We start from the raw sequence: 21,602 nt of genomic DNA, 5'->3' as shown, positions 1-21,602 counted from the left end.
CGCTCCCCGACATCCACAATGAGGCAACAATTATTTACATAAATTTGTATACGATTTCTCTTTTTTTTTTATACATTAATTGGTTCACTAATCTGACAATTGAATTCATCATACAGCCATTTTCCCTTCAAGGATACGCAGAAGCGTGTTAAATTCATTGTTTCGCTAAAGGACCCATCGCGGGGTCTCTCCAAAATCAGTCATCAAAACGGCACATTATTATACAATTTACAGCTTTCCCTTGATGTCTCCCAGAATCTTGACCAAGGCACGGCCGTTGCTCAAGCACACCTTTCCGCCCTCGACAGCAACAACAAACCGAATCTCTTCAAACTCTCCCTTCTTCTCTCCTGTCCTCCAAACCTGGGTGATGAGCTTGTCACCGGGCAGCACGGGGCTGGCGAAACGGGCCTGGTACTCCTTGAGATTGGCAGGATCGCTGCCGCCTACAGCCTTGAGGATGGCATGAGCGGTAGAGTTCCACGAATACAGACCGTGCATGATGGCGCCAGGGAAGCCCATCTTGACGCCAGGCTCGGGGGTGGCGTGCAGGGGGTTGTAGTCGCCATTCAGACGGTACAGGTGGGCAGCCTCCCTGGAGATCTGGTTCTCCAGCACCCAGTCGGGCTTCTTGTCCTTGGGAGGGGGAAAGTTCTCGGTGGCAGGGCCCTTGGGACCGCCCCAGTTGCCCTGGGCCACGTAGAAGGCGCTGCCGAAGAGACGGGTGTAGACTTCGTTGGTGTTGGCATCGACGAGCTCGAGCTGGGTGTCGACGACGGAGCCGGGGCGGCCCTTGTCATAGACGCCGAGGACCTTTTGGCGGATCTCGAACTTGTGGCCCTCGGAGGAGACGGGCAGGGGCTTGAGGAACTCAATCTTTCGCTGGCCGTCGACGACGCGGCGGGAGTCGAAGTCGGGAACGCCGGGGACCTTGATCTTCTTCTGGGAGGCGTAGAAGTCAATCACTTCCTGTGTGTCGCCCTTGAAAGCTGTTCCGCCCATTTGTCAGCTTCTTGCACAAAGTCTGGCAGTCGGTCAAGGGATGCCAGCAATGGGCCACTTACGCAGGATGACAGGGTAAGTAGGGAAGACGGCAAAGTTGGGGTGGAGTTCCTGTGGACGGGATTGTCAATTGTGGCTTTCTTCTTTTTCTCTTCGAAATCAGCAAACTTACGTAGAGGAAGTGAAGCTCGTCAGCAGTAGCGCCGATAGAGTTTGCGAAGAGCAGCACATCGCGCTTCAGCCAAGAAACGGACTGAGGAGGATACTCGAAGCCGACGCCAGGTCCAGACATTGTGAATGCTTTTAATCAGAGAGGCCAAATTGGTATTAAGAGGAAGCGGATACAGATGCAAATGCAGGTGGAAAAAAGATTGGGGATGCTGGCGGACTTAAATGATGGAATGGACAAGGTGAGTCTCGGTCACTCAACTTCAAGCCGAGGCAACGCCTGTGGGGAAAAGCTCCAGCCGGGAAAACGAGATCGGCAGCCGAGCAACCCCGCGAACTCATCTCCGGGTGGCGCTTCAGAGATTAGATGATCTGATAATCTTGCAGATTTTTTTCTACGCTTCTATTGAGATGTTTGGCCATATAAAGGATATAATTTGACGTCCTGACTCTTATAATTCGTCGTTGTACTTGAGCTTAGATAGCGGGAGATACATTAGCTGGTACCTTAGCATGTGGCTGCCAACGTAAGCCGTCAATTGGACGAGGAAGCATACATGTGACTATCGATAAGCGATAAGCGATAAGAATCACACACACACACACTCAGTACTGTAGAGTTGCAATTCTGGCCAGTCAGTCACGCGATACAGCGCATTCGCATCCCACCTCCAATAGGAAACCATGGAGCCCGTCTCTGTGCATGAAATCAGCTGCGACCTTTCCTGTGCCTACCTCTTCTCGTTTGGCATATTTCTGCAGCATATTTCGACCAATACCAATCTGCTAAAAGGTCCACCATATCCCCCGGGCCCTGGCTGCGATGGCTCGAAAAGGCAGGCGTTCAAAAATACGACATGATGACAGTTGTCGCCCAGAATTTCAGCTTCACGACAGTCACTGTTTTGTTCAATGTCACTAGTTTAATATGATGAAGAAGTGAGTGCACAAAAGAAAACTTCATTCTTGCCGTAAGTAAGCTAGGTATGCTAAATGGTTGATAATACAAAGAAGAATGCAAAAAGAGTGTGGTTGTCCGAATTTCATAACATCATACGCTGTGTTGTTCCGTCCTGTTGCATGCAGATGGGCGCATCAGCATCAACCCAGTCTACCCTTGGCCTTGTCGCATTCTTCGAGAAACCGATAGATGCCTTCCAGGCCTTCATACTCCTCAGAGCATTGCTGCTCCGACTTGGTCGGAGGCGACATGCTTTCATATCCGTCCGTCTCTGAACACCAGGGATCCTCCGAATTTTCGTACGCGAATGCCTCATGGACGAAAGACTCATCGCCGAGTGAGGAAATGTCATCCAACTCATGCCCTTCCAAAGACCTCTCCGACCCTCCGGGGGACGTCAAGGCCTTTTCAGTGTCTGGTGCGAAAGGAAATTTGAGTGCCGTTCTAACGCCAGTGGCACTCTCGAAGCCAATGTCTTGACTGACAATGCCCCTTTGGATGCCAATGTCATCGCACAGCCGCTCGACTGTTTCAACATCAACGCCTGGAAATCGAACTCTGAGCAAGTTGCCTGATTCTAGAGATATCGGCAAATCGCCCAAAGATGAAAGACGCTCAAGATCGGCATAAATGGCCGTCAGGTCTTTCAAAGCACGGCCGAAATCCGCTGACAGGACATCGAGGAATCCCTCAGTGTTGAGGCTTGGGATAGCAGTCTCAGCCTGGAAGCCAGAGGCGGTGGAAGCCTGGACAAGGGCGGCAGCAAGAGGGCTCATAGCCGTGATGGTTGGGCTCAGCTGGAAGTCGACATAGGCACCAGGAGCGAACTTGGGGATGGCAGCCAGCTTACGCATAGCCTCATCCTCGAGCACGGAGACGGCCCGGTACTGAGCCTCACCCCGTGGTCCTGTTCCATCATATCGGATTCGTTGTCCCGAAAGGAAAAATGCTCTCATTGCCTGAGAGACGTTCTGCACGACTTGGGCAGGGGCCGTGGGAGTATGTGAGAAGTATCGAGCACCTCCGCCCAAGCTATAGCCACCGGCAGTTCGGGGCATAGCTCCGCCCGTCAAATTGGGTCGCAGAGCACTCGCAAAGGGTGCTCGACCAGAGAACTGAGCAACTCGGCGGGAAGTGTTGGAGCTCGGGAGCTTGGATCGATCTAGTCGAGGAGCACCGCTCTCGGAGCTAAGGTATCGTCGGACAATCTTGTGTGCATTCTTCGCCGCGTTGGTGGAAAAGCCTCTGGCACCACCTCGTGCCTGTTGTTTAACGAGGTTCGCTGGGTGAATGGATTGTCGACCGCTTTTGGCCGACACAGGAATTGGTTGAACTGCTTGGTTCTGAAACGGCCTCGCCGCATTGGCGAGTTTGTCCCGGACCACCGCAGTGGTCCTAGACACGGCAACTCGGAGGAGACGCAGGGCATCTGGGCCCCATATCGCCCCCGCGGACGCCATGTTGAAATTCTTTGTTTTCCTTCACCAAAAAGGTGGTTGAAAGAGGTTGAAGATGAAACTCCAGGAGAGATGACGGGAAGTGACGGACTCTCTTCTCCGTATATAAGTTCGGCAATGACATTCGCCACGCAAGCATGCAGCGCGCTAATGCGTTGGCAACACCGCCACAGATTAGATCTGCGCCACAGATGCGGGGCTGAGGCCGCCTAGTGCCAAACCGGGACTAGCGCGGGCTTCTTTATTTTTCTACTTTTCTTCCGTCGAGAAATTTTCCACCAATTTTTTCTTTCTTCTTTCTTTACTTCACAAACCACCAGAAGCTCTGTTCCGAAGCTGCAAGTGCACGCTCTGGTGCGAGCTCTGGTGGTTGGACTTGTTTTCACGGTAAGCTATATTCTTCTTCCTTTGAACGCGCCTTACATGATGCTTTATTTTCATGAACAATCCAATTCATACCAGACCATGGTGACTCTGTAAATTTTTACAACTTACCTGAACGAGCTTTGGATCGCATCCTTTTCAGACTCTTTGCCATTGGCGAGCTCTGCTAACGCGTCCCAGATGTCCAGGAAGTAGGGCTAATACCCCCTCGATCCACCCACGATTCTCTGCATTCTCAAAAGGTTGGTGATTTTTTCTTTCTATTTTGCTTCAGCTATTGTCGACTAGCTTGTTCTGTGTGATGAACAATTGACACCTCAGGGATTCCTCATGCTTAATATACGATGTGGATACCGTGTTTGATAAGTTTCAGCCTTGTCTGATCAGAACTATTTACAATTTTTACTGTTGTCGTCTTTTGTTGTCAAAGCTGTTTTGCTAACTCAGACTGTCAATAGGTAATTCCATATTCTCTCATACCTCAACCTATCCCACATGATGAAAATTTGAACGAACGGGCGGACATATCGAGCCTTGCTACTCTTCATCCCTGAGAAAGCGAGGACGTACAATCCTTGTGGTGAAGGGGAGTGAGAACTCAGGATGAGATCTCGTCACCTGATCGTGGTTCATAGGAATCGGTTCCTTCAAGCTAGGATTGTACATGTCAGCTAACTCGTACACTAATAGGTACTTATTATACAAAGCTTTTTCTTTACCTTGCTCCTGTATCTCTGTGATGAAATGTTATTATTTTGTATTCACACTGTCTGATTTCCGCGACACCTTCGGGAGTCGTTGGATATGAACAAACCTACACCTTCTGATAAGTAAGTGCAGCCCGCACACTACCAATTGCCCGTACACGTAGCTAACTAGTGGATAGAAAAATCATGTCAATGTTTTGCTGTGCTTGCTGGACTGCCGCTGGACTGGAGCTGACATTGGATGAAGTAAACTAGATGAGAAGTATCGATGTCTCGCATGGTTGATCAAATGGTATGTATTTTGTCTCTTTCCTTCTTCACTTTCTCTCACCCTACCATCATGATGACTTTCATTATTATCTACATTGGCCGAGTTCCTCGTGACGAAAAAAAGTTTCACCTTGGAGAACTGATATGGTTTCATAATCATCATTACTTGAGACAAAAGAGCAGTAGAGCAATGGCTAACTTTGCTGCTTTAGATATCATTATGAAGCTGCGAGATGTTTATCCGAGCTATGGTGTTGTTTGCTTGCCCGCAGACATGCTATGATGCTGGGATACCATGAGCTTCTATTCTAGTTCATGCTGGTAATAGAAGCTCATGGTGTCACACTGGTGTAGCATATGCATAACAATAATAATATACCCAAGTTTTGAACTATTTAGTCTATCCGCTTGTTCGCTCGTGTGACCTGAACTCTTCTCTTGCCACTCCGAACCATGTTCCATGTAAAGCTCGTAACACAGAAAAACAACCACAATGTATCATCCATTTTTACCCTCGACTCAATCATCTTCAAGGGAGCTGTAACCTCGCGTTCCAGCCAACAATGCACCTAATAAGATCCCAATCGCCATTCGCACCCACCCAATCCGTGACGACAATACCAGTGCTCGCCGCGCCGACCTTGAGCTGCTTAGGCCCCTTGCCGTCCTCGCCGTGGCGAATGCAGAGATACTCAACAATGGCAGGATTCACCTTGGCGGCGATTCTCTCAGGCCAGCACGTAGCATTGAAGAAGTTGCTCCCGCTCAGGAAGTTGACAAAGATAGGCAGCAGCGCAGCATCAGGATTATGATCATGGTCAGGCCCGACGACGTGAAACTCTCGCTCAGCAGAGCGCTCCAGCTGACCGCGGCTGTAGTCAATCTTTCGCTCAATGTTCTGGCTCTCCGTGACGTCGTAGAAATCCTGCACGCGGATGTGCCCGCCCTCGCAGGTCCCGTCCTCGCAGTTATCCGGCCAGTGCTGGCCGTCGATGCCCCAGCCGCACCCATCCCAGCACGTGCGCGCAATTTCCTCGTCGAGGCCGAAGCGGCGGACGATAATGATGCGGCCTCTTGCCTGGCCTAGGCTCGGGATCCGGGGCTCTGTCCACCAGCGGTCCGGGTGCTTGTCGACGTAGCCGGCCTTGAGGTAGCGGCTGAGATGCTGGTCGGTGCCGCGGCCGGCGCCCTCGCGCTTGATGCTCATGAGGATGGTCTCGCTGGGGTTGGCGTCTAGGAAGCGGTAGATGTCGTCGACCATGTCGGGGAAGTACTTTACGCTGGTGAGGGACACGGGGAAGACGGAGTGGACGAGGGCCAGGGTGTCGTTGTCTGTGTTGACGGAGACGCGAATGTCGAGGAAGCGCACGCCGTTTTGGAGCTGCTCTGGGACGCCAGCAGACTGGCAGCGGACTGAGGGCAGGGCAGTGTGGCATGTTGGCGAGTTGTGAGTGCCAGGGATAGAGAGCATGGGCAGAGGCCAGGCGTCATCCAGCTGCTTCATCCAAGCATGGAGCTTAGCCGAAGAGAAGATGGCGAGAAAGGCACCCGTAGGAACATACACAACAGTAAGATCCAAAGCATCATCCCCATCGTCGTCATCCCCATCAATCCTCGTCATCACCGCCGACTTGCGCGAAGGACTCGGAACATCCGTCTCATACCGCCGGTCGCCGGCCCGAAACGTCAGCCGGAGGACCTCGCGGCCGGCGGGATCGGCAGTGCGGACGTCGGTACGGACGGTGCGGAAGGGGTCCAGGTGGAAGGAGACATCGCGGGCGTCGTGCGAGTCGCCCTTGGGCAGGATGTGGTGGGCGGAGAAGTCGGTGGCGTTGATGAAGCCGGAGATTGCGCCGGTGACGTTGGACACGACGTTGCCGGTGCGCTTCTTCTCGCCCTGGAAGCGCTGGACGGAGATGAGCTCCAGGGGCGTGATGGTGAGGTTGCGGATGGTGAGGTCGGCCATCGCGGGGTGTGTGTATGAGTGAGTGTGTGAGAATGGGGATGAGAGAGCCAACAACAGGGAGATGTGTGAGATGAAGTTGGATGAGATGAGATGGCGATTGAGTGAATGAGTGAAGCCAACAATTGATTGATTTGTTTAGGGAAGCAAGGGAAAAGTCAAATCACGTCAAAAGTCAACAAAGACAACACGGAACTCAGCCCAATGGCCAAGACCATTAGTTGGTGGGGCTAAACTCTGTGCCTATCATAGCCTACATCAGCAACTTTGGGAGAAGTGGCGAAGTAAAACAAACACAATCGTTTCTTCCAAGTCAAGTAAGGGAGACGCAAAATGAGCTCTGTATCAAGGAGACCATCTAACAACTAACTCCAAAGTCCCAAAAAAAGGCCCATCTCAAACCCAGCTGTGTGGTGTTTGTATCCCTTCCGTGCTCGTCATAGACTCCCGGGTGTGGCTCAGCGGATGGCCCAACCGAGTGGGCAGCTCCCGATAAAAAGGTGTGGCGTAACATCTTTGCTAGGTCCAACAACATTTTTGTGAACTCGAAAAGTTGTTACTGAAGTCAGCTTATTAATAGCATCGGTAAGTAAAATGCGAATGTTGTGTTGATGTTGTTTGTATCAACATACTAGACACCCCTCCCTCCCTTGCTTGGGCTGAAAGAAGATCTAGATCACAGGGTGACGGGATGAGGGGGAGGCAACAGACAACATCGAATCAAATGCCGGCAATGACGCTTCATTATACGAGGACGTTGTAGAAAATGACGATGCGAGGTTTCAGAAATGTCCTGGCCCAACAACAAAGGGATGTCGTGATCTCAAAGTCATGGGGGTTTCAGGTTCTGCCTTGCATGTGATGTCCGCCAACCAACTGCGCAACAGCAACAAAGCAGTCCTGTCTTGGCACTACAGTACAACACGTGAACATCATTGATCAAATTCACAGAGCATATGAGACATGGATTGTTTGTCAAGTATTCATTATTGACTGCATCTAATCGTACGCTTCGTGTGCCGAAACAGTCAACTTTTCCTCCAATTCTCCTTCTCCGAAACTCCTGCTAATAGCCCGTCACCTCCTAGTATTCCCCGCCCGAAAATAGTAAAATACATAAAACACCCTTTTCAGTGTAGTGAATGTTATTCTTGAACATGAAAAGAAAAAGGCCCTGCCTTTTGGGTATATATGATGAAGATGCCTAAACGCCAAGTAACGCAACGCAACAAATGACCTTGATGTGTGTAGAGTTGAGGGTGAAGATGTGATGATACTTTGCGTTGATGTATGAGATGATAAACGCAGAATGTCTCTTAAGGTTTAGCAGCTTCAAGGAGAATTGCTGCTGCTTGCGCGGCGTTGCTTCGTTGGCGGAGCAGACATATCATTCTCATCCTCATCAGCGCCCCTCTTGCGTGTAAGCCCGCGCTGTTGAAGAACCTGGTTCACAATATCTTCGTTACCAACGATGTTCCCAGAGCCCTCAACCGTGATGCCAGCGTCAACCTCAATCTTGATGGGGCGAGGCCGGCCATCTTCGTCGATCATGGGGATGCCGCACTGGCCGGAGCTGTTCTCCTGGATGGCCTTGACGACGGCCCTGGCAATGGCGTTGGCATGGCTGGCGGGTGTATCCGTGAGGCACACGAGGTTGTTGTTCTTGGAGATGAGGACAGAGGTGTTGATGCGGAGGCTGATGGGGGAGATGTTCTCTTCCTCCTGGTCATCCTCATCTTCAGTAGCCATGGCTGATATGATGGCTTCAGCCATGGTTGGACGGCCTAAGACGAATTGTTGACGCATTTGCCGCAGTTGAGCAAGGTCTGGTGCGGTGTGCGGTGTGTAGGCAGGAGGTGGGGAGGTCAAAGATGTTTGATGTGAAGAGTCTTTGGGGCCGTTGATGTGGCTATGTTGTGGGATGGCTGCAGTAGCAGTAGCGGTCGATGATGATGTATTCATTGTGTATGTATGATGTGTCAAGACAAGAGATGTAATAGAGGATGGATGAACCGAACTCTTATAGTCGATGGACTTAAGGTGTCGTAAGTGAGCCCAGTTGAAGAGTGTAATGAAAGGAGATAGTGAGTTGCTGATATATCTCCTCGGCAGTGAATCAAAGTGTGAGAGTCCCACCAAGTCGCCTATTGTCTTTGCGTTTCAGACTGTGGAAATGAGAGTTGGTCGAAACAACTACACTCTAAATATGGGTGAAGAGTTTTTTTCTTCTCTCTTCTCCCTTCTTTGTCCAAAACCAACGTTCAAGGTGACAAGTTGAAGAAAGTCTATTCTTCCTGTATGTTTCCGAGATGGAGGGTCGGTATCAATGCGGTTGGTAGTGTATGTAAGCCGTGTGAGAGCAGAGCGGCAATGTAAATGCCCGAAGTGCGAGAGTGTATGGTATAAACCAACAGCCAAGGGAGAAGCACAGGAATGTGGATGCCTGATAGAGCCTGATGATGGCAATGATGATTATGACAGGATAGGACAAGAGTTGTAACAAGATCAATATCATGAACAGCGAGGGAACAGATCGAGGGGCCAAGGCAAGAGAAGAGATATATACCCCTTTTGAGGAAACAGCCCGGCTGTCAGTCTTGTGTATGAACCTCTTTGGCCCACCCACCCCCTAAGTCAACCCGTGTCCCCCTTGATTGAAGAAAAGCCAAAGATGGAACATGTCCGTTGCCGTTTGGCGACCACCCCAGCGCGGTCAATCTAAACCCCGTCAACATGATTCAACTGAATGATTGAGACGTGATTGATTCATGCAGCAATCAGGCCACACACCCCCCTAGGCCGTGCGCCTTTTTGCAAGTGGCTTGTCTTGTGGCCTTGGCCCACGACGCCTCGCTTGTCATGTAATCTTCCGCTAGCAACAATATCATTGCCTTTTTGGTGACTTGTGGCTCCGCGGTCAACTTACACGCACCCACTGCTGCGTCCCGTCTCCGCTGTTGGGAGGAATTAGGTAAAAAGAGGGACGGACATATGCCTTAGATGGGTGAGCGCACAGGGACACACAACTCACTCACACACACACACACAGAAAACGGCATCCGCTTGCACAGGGCCGTGACCACAGAGCACAATCAACGTCAAATGCAATCCTGGGATAAGTCAACCGAGAAGCGTTTATCCTTGCTTGCTGCCCCCCGACCCGAGCGCAAATGCCGCGTAGCGCACCCAAGCCGGTGGTACACCACACAGCAAAAGCCCAAAAGTTACACGCCCCCCGTTTTGATTCTGTCCGACGGTCTGGTATGGAGGGGTGTGTGATCTACAAGTGCCCAGCACAGCTCTTGGCAGGCTGTCACTATGTCGGCTGAGCTCCGTTGCCGTACGCACAATTCTTTTTTCACTGTTTGATTTTTTCTTGCGGATCTGAACCTCCGGGTTGAATGGGTTGCGGGAAGAAGGGAGGGGGGCCGCTTCTGGCGCATTCGGGGTTCGGATTGTCTCTCACGATACTCTGGACAAGCTCTCCTTTTCTCTCCCCTTGTACAAAGTATCTTTGTGTGTTTGACATGGGCGGCTGTTGCAACGTATCATATTGTCTGTCGACGAATATCGGTCGACGGTTGGGAGGAATGCCACGAGACAACAATCGCAGCAACAACAACAGGGCGTTGGTAGGAATTGCACACGTGGTTCCCTGGGATGTACTTGGATGCGGTTCCCATTGCCAAGGGACTGGATCGCAGAGCTGTACGTTGTATGCACGAGACTGACAAAGATGCATCTAAGATGCCACTATTGGATTAGCTGTCTGCAAGGGAGAAGCTGCGTTTGTGCGTGGAGGGGGCGGCCGGCTGTCGTGCCGTCATGTCATGGCGGAATGGAATGCCAGAGCCAAGCTAGAATGTGCAAGGTTTGTCACGGCAATCGAACGAGCGAGGTCCATTGAATGATCCATCCATCCAGAACACAGACCTGGTACAAATTGCGAGTCCCAAGCACCAAGTAACAAGCAAAGCATTCGGCGAATAACTGTACGCTGTCGGCCAACTACCAGCGGCGGTGAATTGCTGGCTGCGGCATGCACTTGGCCGGCCCAGCGTATTGTCTGGGTATTGTGGCGCGACAGATTCAATAGGCGTGTGTATCGCGTGAAAGGCTTTGTGTGTGGTGAGGCAAGAAATTGAGGGGGTGCGGATTGGATGTCTTAGCCGGCTTTTGTCTTGCTATTGTCTCTTGCTATTGTTGTCCGTATTGTCGTGCCGAAGCGGTTTAGCGCCCGCCGTCCCCGGACCCGGTCATTGCGGGGCGAGTCGCCGATGCGGGCGATCTCTCCTTCCCTGGCCACTTCTGCAGTAACACGACTGCACCACTACTGTGCCACTACTCTGTAGCTACAGCAGGCGCGGCTTGGACAAGGAAGTATCTTGGGAGTCTACTGCAGAGAGAAGGAGCGCAGCGGCAGATGAAAGGAAGCGGCTGGGCGTTGACATTACTCGTTGCAGTAAGGTTCGGCATCGCGATACGGCAGGAAGGGCCGACAAAGCACGAGGATAAACGTCTAAAGGCGAAATTGCTTGAGGAAGCTGCCGCATCGTGGCATGTTCTAGACCCGGGATGCCTTCCTCTTCCTCTTCGCGAGCCTCGCTTGCATCCTGTTTGACTCCTTTTCTTCTTGCCTTGACTCGTAAAGGACTTTGTTACTTGCCATTTATTCACCTAGATAGGCACCTCCTGTGATACTCAAGCTATAATGATAACAGATCTAACATTGCACGTACATGTTGGATCGTCAGTACTGTTTCTCTCTCTTCTCATTTCTTCTTCTCCTGCATCATGATTCTCTCGAAATATTCCCTTTCCAGCTACCCCACGCAATCATAGGTAATCTTATTTCCTACTGCGCCAAGCTTATTCCCACCATCATCTTCAACCTTACCTCATCTTCATTCCACCGCCAACTTCTTCTCTCTCCCACAACCCGAATCGAATCCGAATGGATCTCTCCATCCAGAAATGAATTCATCCTTCCTCCTTCGTCATCAATAGCCGCAAAACCGTTACGCCCACCCCATTCACAGCGCTATCCAGCCTACACGACACTAACACTATACTGAAAAGGAAATAATCGCAACACTTTCCAGCCACCATCCCGGCGACTTTCAGCTCCTGTCGCTCGCTTCCCAGTGCGGTCGGAAGCCACCAGACAGGCCGAAGAGCCGGCGTAGGCCAGACTACTTCATCTTGGGCTAGGAAAGGCCTTTTCCGCCATCTTATTTGCTTTTGCTTTTTCTCTCTTCCTCGGGGCTTCTCTCGACTAATGCATGCCCGTTTGATTACCGGCCAGTTGGAAAAGCTTGGCCATCCTCGTCCTGCTAATCCGAGTTAGACTTGGCCTAGAGTGACGCTGTTCCTATCACAGGTTTGCGTATCGAAATCGAATGAAAGCGTTTCTTTGTCTAAATGAGTTGTGGAGTAGGAAAGCAGAGAATATCCACACAGCGTATACGAGTACGTTGTCTGTTTACGCATCAAATTGCCAGAACCGCCAAGACCTCCACCGCCGTCAATGTCGTATCTGCGATCAAATTTGTGCTTTTTTTTTTTTTCTTTTTGCCCTCGCTATTGTTACAGGGACTGAATCAAACACATCAGTCGATACATATGCCCATAATTACGTCCTCTCCCACAACAGAAGCACGGGACAACGCAAACACGCGCAAAGGAGGAAGGCCGTATATGTGCTCCGTGACCTGTGGAGTCCGATGGGAAAGAATAAGAGATCCGAGATTCACGGTCATTGACGTGGTTGCGTGGCACGCTTTGGCCTGGGCCAGCAATGTGACAAACGAAGTAACCTCTCCATTCAGTGTGTGCATTTTGCGCGTTCTTGGCAATGAATATGAAGACCTTGCGAAGCAAGATATATGCCCCGCCGTGATATTCTCCACTGCTGTTGTGTTTTCTTCCTTCTTCCTTTTGGCAATCAATGAACGCCCTGGTGAATGAAAGATGTGGATATGGTATGCAAACTGCCAAGCGACAGTGATGACTGTTTGTCCCAAGATTTTTATTCTTCCCAGACAATTTTTGCGCTGTGGATTGTATTGTCCATCATGTGAAAGCAAAGAGATGTCCATTGTGCGAGGCTTGCCCAGTGGCTACTTTCATCTTGGTCTTGTTGGATCAAGCATGGCCTCAGCGTGTTGTCATGAATAGCAATGAGAATGGGCCATATGTGAAAGAGTCTCAAGAGTAATACAGCGGCAAACGCGTCAATCTCAACGGGGGTGATGAAAAAGAGAATCTCATGACTGAGTAATTGCCAAGTTGCGGGTAAATAGGTGCGAATTATCTGTTCTATATGCGAATATTGTCACATTCCAAGATCAAAATAACTGACCCTCAGTTGTATTTCACAGACTCGATGCAATGAGCAGCATGCTATAGTCTTCAACTTGATCTTTACAACTTCAACTCCGGTTTCTCTTTTCAACAATTAGATCTCCATACTCCTGGACATCAATCAATGCGTGCATAGCCGCTCTCGGATCTAATCACAAATAGCCCTTGGTATTCTTCTCACTCATGCTAGTACTCACACGCCCTCTGACGTCCCTCGTCCCTCGTCCCTCTCACTGATCGTTGCGTTCGGAAGACCCCCCATCCAACCACTCCGTTAAGCTTGCTACGTCTTATTGGCCTCTTTTACATCAATGGGTCAAAAAAGGAAAAGAAAAGAGAAAGAAAAAGAAAAGAAAAAAAGGCCCATGCACTGACCATGACGGCGTCGCCTTCTGGTCCCGGCTGCTGGGCCCGGGCATCGTATTTGCCGGCCCGGCGGATCGGAGTCAATCAGAATGCGGAGCTATTCCCAGATAATCCGCTCTGGATCGATAATCAAGAAAGATCATCATCAACATTGGCAAGTAACAAGCGTGGCAAGTAAACTTTCGTTATCTTAGATCTCAGTTTCTGCAGCTTTGTAACCTAGCCTAGCCCAGTCAACCATCCATTCATCCATTGATTCAATCATGGTGTCTGTCTGCTAGCTAAACTAATTGCAGTAATTGGTTATGCTTAACGCCCCTCCCAGCACCGCTGCCACGGTAAGGGACACGCACCAACGTCGTTGGTTCAGCGCTGGTCTGACCTTAGTCTGCCGCCAACGATGTGGCTTGATGGAAATAAGAAAAACGAAACGAGAGAAACGGAGCCGAGAAGGGGGTGTCTGCCCTTAAAGGGCGTGAAACAACCACATCTTCGCCTTCCATGGATGACAGAGACAGGCCGAAGGGAGAAGGCTGAGCACTGGCGCCCTACAGAACGCCGTCAACCAGAGCTGTGGGATTTCGAAGACACCAGATATCAGCTTAATCTCCTTGGCTTCAAGCTAATACTCGTATACAAAGAAACATGGCTGCTTTGGCTAGTTACGAGGTAAATTACTGAGCACGCATAGCGGGCAGGATGGGGACACTTTCCAGCTGAAGAATCCCAAGCCGGGTCCAATGCATGCAAGTTTACGGGCGTACTCCATGTGAGGTAATTGAATAGCCTCGTAAGCGAATTTTGTGATTGAAGGCCATGATGAATAGATGCAAGACCAACTACATGTTGAAATGGAGATTGCATGATGCAGGCCCATTCACATACACTTAACGGAGACACGGACAAACGAGCATCGTACCACTCACTCCGGCACGATTCCCTTTAGTACGATGACCCATCCGTCTAAGGAAACACAACCAGCGGAGAATGTTTCGAATCCGCAATAGCCGCATTGGCCGAGGGGGACACTTATGCAGACTTGCTCTTTGTCGGGCTTTAACTAAACCATGGCGTTGGTATTGTTATTTTCGGCGAACCGAGATAGCTTCATTCAAGTTCCGCGAATATGCAACTATCGACTTAGCATCAAACACTGACAGCCACTTCGGCCTTCTCGCGTCTTTCTCCCCCGTACTCCGTAGAGCGCGCCCCCCAATTGTATCTCGTTCCAGCGGCCGGACGTCTTTCCGATGGCTTAGGGACGAACAAAGACGCCATCTCCCCTTCGTGATAGTTCCCCCCTTTTTTATGTGTATACCCTACATCCCCTACCATGTCTCTGGGAGGTGCTAGTCCTGTCAGCTATATCTTTAGTCTGCGTCTTGCCAAACACCGGCGCCACGTTCGATGCGTGTGTCCCGGGGATCTGGGCATGGCACAATGGGCCATTGATTGATGTCTGTAAATAGTAAGTCTTACGCCCTCTTCTGTCACTTCTTCTGGATATAGGTTGGGAGTAGCAGGAGAAGCTCGCCATTGAGATGGCGGGGGAACCAAGACTAGAGTCGGGTCCTTTCTGTCGGGTCAATTTGCCTGCTGGGCTGGATAGTATGGCGCCTTCGTTTACAGAAGGTGCCGTATTAGATATGCCTTTAGTCTCAGAGAAATACAAGAACACATTTTAAAAATGAAAACAATAACATTCAGTCATCAACAAGCCTTGTTAATGAAAAGAGGAATTGCTCTTATTTCTTTCTCTGTTTGTGAACCATTGTTGCGGACAATTAGACTTGGAATCTGTGTTGAGAATTATAGAGGATTGCGTCAATAATGTCTTTGATCAAATGTATATGAGAGTAGATTTGTCTGTCGGTTTACGTTGGAAGCAGAAGGGGAAATTTTTACCTCTGAAGGTTGAAGTAGAAAAAGCTCCTCAATGGGTCGAGACTGCAGCTCATACAGTATCGTAATTGTAAATGATAGTAGTAATATACCGCTACGAATGGTCGTTTTACGTCTTATGTTTTGATTAGCCGGTGGGGGTCAATTTATTCCGCTCCGACTGCAACTTAATATCAGGCTGTGATATGATAGGCTTGTGGTTATTTGTTGGTTGCCATAGTGCATAAATTGGGTTGACATACTTGCTCATTCTTCTATGCTCACATTAATTACCTCAAATACTCTTTACATCACAACTCTCTAACAGCAAATATATAATGGATCGATCCAAGTACACTATTGGTTGGATATGTGCGCTTACCGAGGAATTTGTTGCGGCGCGAGCCTTTCTTGACGAAACGCATGAGCGCCTAAAAGATCAGGACCCGAAAGATTCAAACAACTATGCACTAGGCAAAATGTCTGATCATAATATTGTTATTGCTTGTTTGCCCTTGGGGGAATATGGCACAGCCTCTGCCGCAGGGGTTGCCATCAACATGGTACGAAGCTTTCCCAATATCCGCATTGGCATGATGGTGGGGATTGGTGGAGGCGTCCCTTCGAAGCGGCATGATATTCGACTCGGCGATGTTGTTGTAAGCACGCCAGGCAACGGCAATGGGGGAGTATTTCAATACGATTTTGGTAAATCGATACAGGCAAAGGAATTTGTCGAGACAGGGTTTTTAAACCAACCTCCGGAGATGTTACGGACAGCACTACAGTCCCTAAAGGCTAGTCATCAGCTAGAAGGACATACTCTGATCAACGATGTGGAAGAAGTTCTTCAGGACAGACCGAGATTAAAGAGGACATATTGTCGTCCAAACATCGACGATCAATTATATAAATCGACTTTTATACATTCCAGCCCGTCGGAAGATTGCCAGTCATGTGGCAGCGACCCATCTCATGTAGAACCGCGAGATCCACGCGATCAGGATGATGATGATCCAGCCATACATTACGGACTGATTGCTTCTGGGAATCAAGTCATGAAGGACGCCCTTGTCCGCGATAAACTCGGAATGGAAAGGGGTGTTTTGTGTTTTGAGATGGAGGCTGCAGGATTGATGAATCGCTTCCCATGCCTTGTTATCCGTGGCATTTGTGATTACTCGGATTCACATAAGAACGACAAATGGCGCGGATATGCAGCAATAATGGCCGCAGCATATACGAAAGACCTCTTACGCCATCTCATCCCCGAACAAGTGATATTCGAGAAAAGCGCCATTGACCTGCTTCAAGGTTAGTATTCCATATCCTGTACGGAGTAATTAATATGACAAGTCCTCACAAACCTACCGTTAATTTCCAGGCATACACGATCAACTTGAAAGCCTAGTTCAAAAGACGGACAGTGTCAACTACCAGCTTGATTTAGCCAAATTATCAATTGCTCACGGTGCTGAATTTGATTCATTTGCAATTCAACATGATGAAGAATGTCTTCCCGGGACTAGAACTGAAATTCTTCATCAGATTTGGGAATGGGCGGGTTCACAACGGGGGAAATGCATATTCTGGCTGAATGGAATGGCTGGTACTGGGAAATCTACAATTTGCCGAACCTTGGCAAAAGATTTCCAAGGAAAAGGAGTACTCGGTGCCACTTTCTTCTTCAAAAGAGGTGAAGCAGATCGAGGCAATGCGTCCAAATTTTTCTCTACTATCGCTAAACAAATATACCAAAAACTTCCCGAGATCGATTTGAGAAAAATTATTGAGGAACAGCCAGATATATCGAATAAAGCCCTTTCCATGCAATTCGAGACGCTCATCCTTCGGCCATTATCGACCTTGCGTTCGACAAATAGTGGACTTCCGCTGATGATGATTGTAATCGACGCGTTAGACGAGTGCGAGGACGACAATAATATCCGAGCCATAATTCAGCTGCTTCCACATTTGCAGGCGACTCAGTCTATTCGACTTCGAGTATTCATCACAAGCCGACCCGAGTTACCAATTCGATTAGGATTCAAAGATGTAGAGGGAGGTTATCAAGATCTGGTCCTTCATCACGTCCCTAGGGTCAATATTGAACATGATATCTCTCTCTTCATAAACCACAAGCTTGATAGTATCCGGAAATACAGATCTCTCCCTCAAGATTGGCCTGGCGCAATTAGGATTCAGTGGCTTGTTAACATGTCCATTCCGCTATTCATTTTCGCTGCCACTGTGTGCCGTATGCTTCAAGATCACGATCTAGACCCCGAGGAGGCCTTGGAAGATATTTTCAAATATGAAGATGAAGAATCTAAGCTAGATGTTATTTATCTTCCGATACTGGATCGTTTATTTTCCAAATATGGCAAAAAAGGGAGGCAAAAGCAGTTCAAGCAAGTTCAAGAACTGGTGAGCACGATTGTTCTCCTTGAGAACCCACTGTCAATCATCGCACTATCAAGTCTTATTGGCATACCGACTACGACAGTCAATACAGGATTAAATTCACTACATTCCGTTTTGAACATACCAGTTGATGAAACTGCGCCAGTACGATTTTTTCACCTATCATTTCGCGATTTCTTACTGGATCGCAAGACACGTGGAAAGACTGCACTCTGGATAGATGAAAAGGAAACGCACGGAAGGCTCACCAAGTACTGCCTCCGTAGAATGTCGAACAGTTTAAGGAGGAATATTTGCAATCTGTCAGATTATGGACTCGGGCCAAGAGAGATGGATGCTGATATTATTAATCGGTATATTCCATCAGAGTTGCAGTATTCATGTCGGTATTGGGTATACCATTTGAGAAAAAGCCAAAATCCAGTCACCCTTATTGATGATGCATTATTATTTCTACAAAATCATTTGCTTCATTGGATAGAAGCAATGAGTCTATTAGGCTTGGTTTCAAATGTTATTCACGCTATTCACAATTTGCAATATGTCGCCCAGGTGTGTTTCTTCAAGGAGCCCTTCATATATTTTCTCTAATTATTTTAGGGTGGTCACAATTCCAAGATGTTGGAACTCCTGTACGACGCCAGACGGCTTGTTCTTAAATTTAGATATATAGCTGGCGCTGCGCCTCTCCAGCTTTATATTTCTGGCTTAATATTCGCTCCAACCCGTTCAGCGACTAAAAAATCTTTCCTGAAAGAAAAGCCCGATTGGATATCCGTATCAAGAAACATTGAAGACAACTGGGACGCGCATTTACAAACGCTTGAAGGCCACAAAGAAAATGTTGATTATATCGCCTTCTCTTCTGACGGACTCCTATTAGCATCTTGCGCGAAAGATAAAACTATAAACATTTGGGAAATTGCCACTGGCACCCTGCGACAAACGTTTACAGGTCATGAAAATTCGATTTTATGCGTCGCTTTCTCACTGGATACCCAGACATTGGCATCTATCTCTGTGGATGCCATAATGAAGTTCTGGGATGTTGCCACAGGTGCCTCGCTATGGAATATAAAACTTCAAGATGATGAGATATGGGATGCTTGTTTTTCTCCTGACATAAGCTTACTAGCGACTCACAGTCGCGGCAAAACTGCGATATGGGACCTTTACTTGGGAGTTCAGAAGCACGAGCTGGGTAAAACTTCGTTGTTTCATTCTTCAACTTTCTCCGCAAATGGATTGCTATTCGCTGGTGCCTCAGACTGGGATATAATCATTTGGAATACTGTCACTGGCGCTGTACGACAAACAATCAAGGGCCAGTCAGGACGGGATAACGCTACATGTTTGGCATTTTCGCCCAATAGCCAGCTATTAGCATCTGCCCACGAGCCTGACTGTGTGAAGCTTTGGGATGTCATTACCGGCACTCAAAAATATATTTTCGAAACATGCGGGCATCTGACTCGCGTAGCATTCTCGCCAGATAATCAGTTCCTAGCAATCGGTCATTATAACGGCATAGTACTTTGGGACCTTGCCACATACCGCTTGTGCAAAGATAGTTCCAAATCTGCTGCCATTATTGCTTACTCTCCAGATGGCAAGACTTTAGCATCTACTGGTTTCAGCAAAGTCATTGAGCTTTGGGATCTTAATATGGAATTTTTGAACCAAGAGTCTTCTTCAACATCGACCCAAGAGATCGAATTCTCTTCAGATGGCAAACTTCTTATCTCTTCCCTTGACAAAGACATCAGTATTTGGAACCCGTCGCAAGAAAGTCTGCAACAGGTTTTATGCACAAATTCGCATGGATCAGCTACTACTATAGCACTCTCTGCGGATGGCCGATTACTCGCATATCCTTCTATACTCTTACCTAATCATCCTCGGCGTGTCGGGTCCGTTGAGGTATGGGATATTAAGATGGGCATCCACTGGTCTATCTTGACTAAAAAATGCCATATGATGGAATTTTTACCAGACTGTCAACAATTAGCAATTGTAGAAGAGGAATACATCGCTTTTTGGGCTTACACCGAGGATCTTACGCAAACCCCAATGCCTACGAAGAGTAATGACAATACAGCTGGAAGTCTGCAACAGGACGTGGAAAGGGTTGGAATGTGGGTTTTACAACGAACATTAAATCGCACAAAAGGTCATTTGGGTGCGGAGTCAAGAATTTCTTTTTCTCCTGATGGCCGACACCTGGCTATGTATCTCTATGTGGATGGTTCAGTTGGTCTTGACGTCGAGATTTGGGATTTGACTACAGGGTCATTGATACAGACTCTTGAACGTTGCTTTACGAATCTTGAGTTTGTGGCCTTTTCTATCAGTGGCCAACTCCTAGCCCGTGAGAGACGGGATGATTTTAAGGAAGAAGGGCGCATAACAACTTATGGTCCTATCATCGAGCCTTGGGATCTGGACACAGGCAAGTTACATGAAGCCTTGGCAAAAAAGCGCCGACGCAAACGCCCTAAACATGCTGTTTTACCCAGCCTTCTTCCAGTAGAGGGTGTAGAATTTCTAACATTTCAAAACCGATATGTTAAACGCAAGGATATTACAATATTCGAAGGGGAGTGGGTATGTTTTCAAGATCGTAAGATCTTATGGCTTCCCTTTAAGTATCGAGCAACTTCTTCTTCTGCAAACAATACTACTCTTGCTCTTACACATGGATGGGGAGAAATTACTTTCATACAATTCTCAGTCTCTGCTGAATTAAAAATCTAAATATGAATATAATAACATTATCATTATGCGAGAGTAGCTATACAATATATATAACCATAAGCAGAATATACTTGAATATATAAATATCAGGGGTCTAAGCGGGGGACAGAAAAACCGAGACTGAAAAGATTTACGAACACACGCGCCTCAAATATTATGCCTACAAATCCTAACTCTTTAAGTATCTCCTACGGAGTACTATATCTATATTTCTCTAGTAACTGCTATTATATTTATATTAATCTACTACTTTATATTGTTTTTATATTGCGCTAGTTTAATACATTAATTAGTTGCCTATATTGGTAGATGTATGTACTTATTCATTTTGCGGTCTCGCTTTTTCTTAGGCTTGCGTGGTTAGGACGTCAAACCACCCACCATGAAACAAAAAAGGAAAAAGGAAAGAAAAACAAAGAAGAAAACAAACTTTTCCGCAATGGCCAGATCCGAAAGACTCGTACGAGTACTACATTCACGCCCTCCCAAAAGCACAGACTGACTGACAGAACTGACATCATACCCAACACCCGAATCCGTGCACTCGCACTCCCCCCATCTCATTCTCCATAACCCGATTGACATTTCACACGCCCTCTATTGCATCAATTGAATACGCAAAACAAACAGAACGAAAAAGAAAGACATAACAAATAAAGTGATCGACAACACCTCAAAGACGCACCTTAAACGAACCATCCAATCGGAATCAGCTCCCCTTTCAGCCCCCAAAGAAAGAAGGAAAGAAGTGATCAAGGCGAGATGAAACGCACAAACTCCGACGAGACGAGACGGCACCAAGGATTGCTTTATCAGATCGTTGCATCGAAAAACGCCGTGCTTGCCGCCCAGAGGGACAAGATGGAAGGTGAAATGCATGCAGGCTGTCCTCGTAAGATTCA

The 21,602-nt window shown here is 48.2% G+C and overlaps 7 protein-coding genes across 7 annotated transcripts; 1 reads left to right on the top strand and 6 right to left on the bottom strand.

Annotated features, from left to right (window-relative positions):
• Positions 1-50: 50 nt before the first annotated feature.
• On the bottom strand, positions 51-1,587 carry M431DRAFT_107407 (hypothetical protein). The gene is made up of 3 exons (XM_024911646.1): positions 1,175-1,587; positions 1,065-1,113; positions 51-989 (listed from the first exon to the last, which is right to left on the bottom strand). The coding sequence occupies exons 1-3, from the start codon at positions 1,292-1,294 to the stop codon at positions 229-231; spliced, it is 930 nt and encodes a 309-aa protein (XP_024779033.1). The 5' UTR covers positions 1,295-1,587; the 3' UTR covers positions 51-228.
• Positions 1,588-2,110: 523 nt separating this feature from the next.
• Positions 2,111-3,661, bottom strand: M431DRAFT_504277 (hypothetical protein). The gene has a single exon (XM_024918446.1). The coding sequence runs from the start codon at positions 3,589-3,591 to the stop codon at positions 2,272-2,274; it is 1,320 nt and encodes a 439-aa protein (XP_024779032.1). The 5' UTR covers positions 3,592-3,661; the 3' UTR covers positions 2,111-2,271.
• Positions 3,662-5,166: 1,505 nt separating this feature from the next.
• Positions 5,167-7,052, bottom strand: M431DRAFT_504276 (hypothetical protein). Its single transcript, XM_024918445.1, has one exon. The coding sequence runs from the start codon at positions 6,913-6,915 to the stop codon at positions 5,479-5,481; it is 1,437 nt and encodes a 478-aa protein (XP_024779031.1). The 5' UTR covers positions 6,916-7,052; the 3' UTR covers positions 5,167-5,478.
• Positions 7,053-7,270: 218 nt separating this feature from the next.
• Positions 7,271-7,447, bottom strand: M431DRAFT_490951 (hypothetical protein; the record flags this gene model as incomplete). The annotated part of the gene is made up of 1 exon (XM_024916857.1): positions 7,271-7,447. One exon carries the CDS (start codon positions 7,445-7,447, stop codon positions 7,271-7,273), a length of 177 nt encoding a protein of 58 aa, XP_024779030.1.
• Positions 7,448-8,244: 797 nt separating this feature from the next.
• M431DRAFT_490950 (hypothetical protein) lies at positions 8,245-8,874 on the bottom strand (the record flags this gene model as incomplete). Its single annotated transcript, XM_024916856.1, has 1 exon — positions 8,245-8,874. One exon carries the CDS (start codon positions 8,872-8,874, stop codon positions 8,245-8,247), a length of 630 nt encoding a protein of 209 aa, XP_024779029.1.
• A 1,356-nt stretch (positions 8,875-10,230) lies between these two features.
• On the bottom strand, positions 10,231-10,869 carry M431DRAFT_301293 (hypothetical protein). The gene has a single exon (XM_024914158.1). The coding sequence runs from the start codon at positions 10,652-10,654 to the stop codon at positions 10,271-10,273; it is 384 nt and encodes a 127-aa protein (XP_024779028.1). The 5' UTR covers positions 10,655-10,869; the 3' UTR covers positions 10,231-10,270.
• A 4,963-nt stretch (positions 10,870-15,832) lies between these two features.
• M431DRAFT_107397 (hypothetical protein) lies at positions 15,833-20,732 on the top strand. The gene is made up of 3 exons (XM_024911645.1): positions 15,833-16,836; positions 16,907-18,498; positions 18,547-20,732. The coding sequence occupies exons 1-3, from the start codon at positions 15,861-15,863 to the stop codon at positions 20,698-20,700; spliced, it is 4,722 nt and encodes a 1,573-aa protein (XP_024779027.1). The 5' UTR covers positions 15,833-15,860; the 3' UTR covers positions 20,701-20,732.
• Positions 20,733-21,602: the final 870 nt, after the last annotated feature.

The sequence above is a fragment of the Trichoderma harzianum genome (assembly GCF_003025095.1).
Source record: "Trichoderma harzianum CBS 226.95 unplaced genomic scaffold M431scaffold_2, whole genome shotgun sequence".
In the NCBI taxonomy this organism is placed as follows: Eukaryota; Fungi; Ascomycota; class Sordariomycetes; order Hypocreales; family Hypocreaceae; genus Trichoderma; species Trichoderma harzianum.
Note: the sequence above shows the minus strand (reverse complement) of the source record. Positions and strands in the feature narration are given on the sequence as shown.